Source organism: Helobdella robusta (genome assembly GCF_000326865.2).
Source record: "Helobdella robusta unplaced genomic scaffold HELROscaffold_47, whole genome shotgun sequence".
In the NCBI taxonomy this organism is placed as follows: domain Eukaryota; kingdom Metazoa; phylum Annelida; class Clitellata; order Rhynchobdellida; family Glossiphoniidae; genus Helobdella; species Helobdella robusta.
In genome coordinates this window covers 219,889-226,917 of record NW_008705176.1, presented here as the reverse complement: position 1 = coordinate 226,917, position 7,029 = coordinate 219,889, and the positions used below count along the sequence as shown (strand labels likewise).

At 33.5% G+C, this 7,029-nt stretch overlaps 1 protein-coding gene across 1 annotated transcript; it reads left to right on the top strand.

Moving 5' to 3' along the window:
• Positions 1-294: 294 nt before the first annotated feature.
• Positions 295-2,230, top strand: HELRODRAFT_178275 (hypothetical protein; the record flags this gene model as incomplete). Its single annotated transcript, XM_009026415.1, has 2 exons — positions 295-1,779; positions 1,952-2,230. The coding sequence occupies 2 exons, from the start codon at positions 295-297 to the stop codon at positions 2,228-2,230; spliced, it is 1,764 nt and encodes a 587-aa protein (XP_009024663.1).
• Positions 2,231-7,029: the final 4,799 nt, after the last annotated feature.

The following is a 7,029-nucleotide window of genomic DNA, read 5'->3' as shown; positions in this document are numbered from 1 at the left end:
CAACAACTTCGTCATCAACCACAGACACCTCCCTTTCAACAACAACCGCAGCCAACAAACATTCAGCAACAATACCAATCGCAACAGCTTCTTCCTTTTCAACAAAACCCTTTCAACTTTTATTTCCAACAACAGCAGCAGCTACTGCAGCCACAACATCAACAACAACAAAATCAACTAAGTAAACATCGACCACGATATCATCAACAACAACAACACCAAAGTTTTAACATCCCGCAGCAACATATTGCCGATACAACAAACTTATATTATCCTCAACAGTGTTACGAAAACATGAATTGTCGTCAACAACCTCTGCAACAACTTTTTTCCCAGCTCAACTACAACGCTGCCTTCCCGAGTTGCAGCAAGCAATCGCAATGCAGACAACAAAAACATCTGCAACCGCAACAACAACTGCAACGACAGCAACAACAACTTCAACAACCACAACAACGACAACAACTGCTACGACAGCAACAACAACTTCAACAACCACAACAACGACAACAACTGCAGCAACAACAACAATTTCAACAAACATCGCAAACATTGCCACCACTGTCGCCTTTGGTGTCTCTCACGTCTCTCACGCCAGCTGCAACTTCGCAACAACGTTCAAAAACGGCGACGACATTAACAATGATGACGACCGCAACGACGTTTGCGACAAAAATTGAACGCAGCCACACGCCGCATTCAACGGCGCCACATCAACTGATAGCTGAACTTCAGAAGACTCAACATCGGCTACAACAGCAGCAGCAACAGCAGCAGCAACAACAACGACAATCCTTCAAACAAAACAAACTCCAAAATCTTTACATTGACGCTGATTCTAATGTGCCAACATCACCATTTCAATCATTATCACCAACGGCAAACCCTTCTTCGTTGACTTTGTTATCATCGCCACCAACAGCATCTTCATCGTCGTCTTCATCATCTTTCTCATCACTAGCTCTATCGTCTTCATCACCTTTGAAACCTTCTTCATCATCACTGTCGCCATCCTCATCGTCTTCCTCAACGTTTCAGTCTCATTCCTCAACAAAGTTACAATCAGTTTCATCAAATGTTTCATACCCAGACTCTGCTGCTCTATCAACTTTTTTATTCAAATCTTCATCTTCATCATCAACAACAACAACAGGAAAAACAACGACGACATTAACCAAAACATCGGCCTCAACAACAACAACAACAACGAGACCAACAAATACAACCCTCACAGCTGCATCCAACATTAGTCCCAGCATTAATAACTCAAGCAGTAGAAGCAGCGGCGACAGTAACAATAGCAGCTACCACAACCTCGATTTTTTTTCATCCTTTCCTCTTCACGACGACGACTTTTCGAACAGTGCCGAAGACTTCACGTCGGCCTATCTCGAGTACAACTTGTTAGCACTAGCCAATCAGGAATTAGTACCTATTTCCGTCGATGACGTAATGGCATTAGATTCAAAAGATTATAAAAACATCAAAAATAACGAGGAAACGTTTCTACCTCTGGTTCCAATTAAACCGGAAAGTAGTAGTGCCACCCAGATAGAGGGGGATGAGAAATGCCGCAAAAAAGATTGTAAGGACTCGGTCCTTAGTCCCAATCCCACCGCTGATACTAGAGTAAAAGAAACGGCTGGGAATAAACCGGGACACAAGCGTCGATTGATTCTACATGATTCCCTGAGGAAGAACAGACGCAGGGAGCAGAACCGCATCGCCGCCAGGAAGTGCAGGGAAAAGAAAAGAGTTCAAGTTGATTCTATTTTAAAAGTTACTACAGTTAAATTAAGTTTTAGCAGTTACTTTGACAAATTTTTATCATAGCTGAATAGATTTTTTGTGTTGTTTCCTGTTAATCCAAATTTAATACTTTCAAATTTTACTTTCAAATTTTTTGTGTTGTTTCCTGTAAATCCAAATATAATACTTTCAAATTTTGCAGGGCTACGCCGACACGTTGAAAGAGAATAAGAAGCTGAAACAAGAGACTCAAGTCTTAAAACTGGTCGTGAACAACTTGCAGAACGTCCTAACTAGCCATCAAAAAGTTTGCAATACTTTAGAAATGAAGGAGATCAGCGGCGCATCTTTCATTTCATCAGCGAGCGTAAGAACTAACTCGCCTACCACCGCGCCACTGCCATTTGCGACCACAGATTTTGCCTGTTTGCCTTCAAAAAATCTCGACTTCGATTTCTCAGATAGCAATATAAATATATAATATAAATAAATAATATAAATTATAATATTATTATTTTAATGTAAATTTTTAAATAAGTTATACATTGGATTAATTATTTATTTCAGATCTATACATCTATGATGTTTCATTTTTATTTGACCATAGTTCGTTCATTTTGTTTGTTTTTCATTATAAAAACATTCGCCAGGGCAGACTCTGTCGAATGTTTTTCAACGTTTTGCAGACAAAGATTATTTTTTAACAGGGTATGTTTTTATTATTATTCTTTTGATTTCATCGCCTACTTACTAAGTAATGTTAGTAAACAACATAAATAATAATAATATTATCATTATTAAAACTATAATTATTATTGTTAACATTATTATTACTATATTTAATATATTTTTGTTTTTACCTCAAGTGATACTGTTACTGATAATCCAGGGCGTCAATCCCCACCCCAAATTGTGGGGGTAAAAACCTTTCTTGGGTATATTTTTAGTTGATTTGGAATTATATACATGCGTGTAATAAAAATGGTGAATCCATCAACGTTATTGGTATCAAATGGTCTAAGCCATATTGGTAGCCACGAAATGTATAATATGTATCACCCCTTACCCCTTAACATGGTGTGGAGACTGTTGCCCCTTCTAAAATTGCTACAATTATTATTTGTATATCTATTATATAATAATTATTACGTTAAAATTAATATTTCATATTATTATAATATTGTTATTGCAAGCCATCACACAAATTACAAAATCGGTTCTGTCTGGTTATACACATGTATTGCTATTTTGTAAACCAGGCTACATATAGTCTGCGAAGGCCAATGACGGGGCTTTGGGTCATGTCATACACCCCTCCATGGTGTTGTTGGGACTGTAGTTCCCCGTAAAAATTAAAATACCATCATGTTTTGAAAAACTTCAGCCTAAATTTGTTAACATACAGCCGAGAATTCATTATTTACAATGTTGTTTATTTGGTTTATTCTTTTTAAATGAATGACTTTTTCAAATTTTGGAAAAATCATATCAGCCTTTTGTGGAAAACCAGAACTGTTTGAGGCCATTTTTTAATTAGTAATTTAGAACTTTGGAAATATATATGTGTTCATTTTTTGTAATTATTTTGTAATATTTTTTTCACTAATGCCATATTTTTCTCATCAATTTCAGGTTATAGAACGTGCCTTCACAGATGATATTTAATAACATCGTCTTCCTTTTGATTTTATACATTAATTTGTTTTTGCCCATACACACGCACACACACGCACGCACACGCACGCACGCACACAAACACGCAACGAGTTTTTGCTTTGATATTACTGCATATTAGTAAACAATATTTAATATTTTTCTATACATTTTTTATTTCGATTAATAATATTTAGACAATTAATAACAATTGTTATTTGTCATAATACCATAATTATAATACATACACATCATTACAGATTTTATCATTATTATTAAAACTATTGTTAATATTATTATTATATTATTATTATTATTATCATTATTATTATTATTATTATAATTATTATCACTAAAGTTAATCAACAATAATAAAATTGACTTCAGTTTCTCGACCAATATATCTCTTAATTCATACAATCGTAAAAATTATGGCCAAATTTTTTTTCTATAAAATATATAAACGGCATTTTAGCATGACTAGAGGTAATTATTATTATTAGTAGTAGTAGTAGTGGTAGTATTATTGTTGTTGTAGTAGTAGTTGTTGTTATTATTATAATTTTAAAAATTACTAAATAAAGAAACAATCTGTAAAAAAAAAGAAAAATAACAAGCGCTATACAATGACTTCGTAGATTATTTTCTTCTGTCTATCATCAACGGACAGTATGGATGAATGGCACGGCCTGTCTTTCGAGATTGGAGTTATTGGGTGACCGTCTGAAATATTATTATTAATTTTATTAGTAGTATTAGTAATAGTAGTAGTAGTAGTAGTAGTAGTAGTAGTAGTGGTGGTGGTAGTAGTAGTAGTTGTGGTAGTGGCGGCAGTAGTAGTAGTAGTAGTAGTAGTAGTAGTAGTAGTAGTAGTAGTAGTAGTAGTAGTTGAAGTAGTAGTAGTAGTAGTAGTAGTAGTAGTAGCAGCAGTAACATTAGAGCATTAATGACAATAATATTAACTATAATAATAACATCTATAATAATAATAACAACAACAATTATAACATTTTAAACTCGGATCCATTGGTGGTAATCTGCCATCTAGCGTGTTGCTTTTTCGTTGTTGTTGCTGAAGCTGCTGAAGCTGCTGTTGTTGTTGTTGATGATGTTGTGGAGGTGTGCGTTCGCGGCTGTCGCCGAGCAATTCCATTTGGACTTGTTCGACGTCATCGCTGTTGTGATGAGGTCATCGTGACGTCATTTTCATGATGATGTTGATGATGATGATAATGGTGATGATGGTTACCGAGATGGTTAAAATAAATAAACAAACAAACAAATAAATGAACAAATAATAGAAAATCCATTAAATTTGAGTTTTCTCTTCCTCTTCTTTCCTATTCCCCAGTTACTTTCAATTTTCAACTTTCAATATTTTCAATATACGCGAGTATGTATGTGTGTGTGTATATGTGTGTAAGTATGTGTGTGTATGTATGTTTGTTTGTTTGTATGTATATAAACATGTATGCGTGTGTAGTATTGTAGGTATTTCGAATTTTTTTTTATGTCACGTGTATTTATGTCTACATATTTGTGCATGTGTGTGTATGTGTGTGTATATTTATGTCTACATATTTGTGCATGTGTGTGTATGTGTGTGTATATGTGTGTGTGGAAATGTGTTTGTGTGTGTGTGTGTGTGTGTGTGTCTGTGTATGTACACATGAAAACACAAAAATATGTGTACCCAAGTGGGAGCATCCGAGGCAAAGAAATACCTTTACACTACATTTACAAAACATTTACACTACACATAAGAAGGTATTGTACAAACCTTTTAGCTGTATCCTTTTCGTAAAACTCTGTTTTTGGGCGATGATAAAGAGAGATTAGAAGAGGCTATATATTAATGAAAAAACATTTGAAAAATTGTACGTAGTATGTTGTTTTTGTTGTTGTTTTTGTTTTCTCCGTTATTCATGATCTTTGTTGTAGTTGGTTGTATTGGTGTTGCTGTTTTTTTTTTCTATGCAGTTTTTGTATCAATGCGTTATGTTAATTTTTGTGTTAGCATAAGAATGTTAGGTCAGGAAAAGATTTATCAGAAGCGGTGATTAAGTTTGTTTGTATGTTTTCATGAATGTGTTTATATATATGGGTGTGTTTATATGTATGTATGTATTTGTGTGTATTTATGCATGTAGGTGTATGTATGTATGTGTGTTTTATGTATGTATTTTTGTATGTATGTATGTATGTATGTATGTAGGAGTATGTATGTATGTGTGTTTGTGTGTATATATATATTAAATATAAATGTATGTATGTATGTTTGTTTTTTGTATGTATTTATGTATGAATGTATGTAAGTAAATATATTTGTATGTATTTATGTAGGTATGTATGTACGTACGCACGTATGTACCTATGCATGTATGTATGTATGTATGTATGCATGCATGCATGTATGTATGTATGCATGCATGCATGTATGTATGTATGTATGTATGTATGTATGTAGACTAACTTTTTGTATTCTTCCTTTGGCAACATAGAACAATAAGTATGATGGCCAGTATGGATACTACGGAGGCGCAGACGGACCCGACTATGATTACTGTTTCTATGGTGATGTTTTCCATCACGTCTGTCTGTCTGTGTGTGTGTGTCAGTTTGTGTGTGTGTGTCAGTTTGTGTGTATGTGTGTGTTTGTGTACGTGTGTGTGTCAGTTTGTGTGTATGTGTGTGTTTGTGTGTGTGTGTGTCAGTTTGTGTGTGTGTGTGTGTGTATGTGTCTGTCTGTGTGTGTGTGTGTTGGTATTAGTAACAGTAGTCACAGTATTTTATAGTATGCAGTAATAATATTATATTTTATCAATAATAACAAGAGTACTACTACTACTACTTCTACTACTACTACTACTACTGCTGCTGCTGCTGCTGCTGCTAATACTACTACTACTACAACTTTTGGGATCATCATTATCAAAATCATTATTTTTATTATCATCATTATCATTTTGTTATCAGTTGCTGAAAAACAGTTTCTCTCATTAAAAGCCCGCGAAAACTTGTGCAGCAAGCCAACAAAAATTATTATAACTATAATGTTTATACAAGTGAATGAATGTATGAATGAATGTATGTTACGAATGAATGAATGAATTAATTAATTAATTAACAGACGAAGAACAAATGAATAAATGAATAAATGAATGAATAAATGAATCAATCAATCAATCAATCAATCAATCAACGAATGAATGAATGAATGAGTCATCTACATTATACATACATACCTTTAATATCTAATGAATGAATGAATGAAGTATCCTTTTTTAGGCGCCAATCAAAATTCAATATACTAATCACATGATGAGCTCCTTCAATTTAATTCGTTAAATAAAAATTCAATAACCAATTTTTTTTCTAATAAAAAAATTTTCTTAAAATTATTCAAGTTTTTCTTATTTATATAAATAGATTATACAAATATATAAATGTAATCTAACTAATTTATAAATCAAATGCAACAAACGTTAATTTTAGTCCATAAAACCTAGTTCATAACTTGTATGTGTATGTATTTATGTATGTGTCTGTGTGTGTGTGTGTGTGTGTGTGTGTGTGTGCGTGAGTCCGTGCGTAATACGAGTGTAGCTGAACTCTTTTAATAATAAA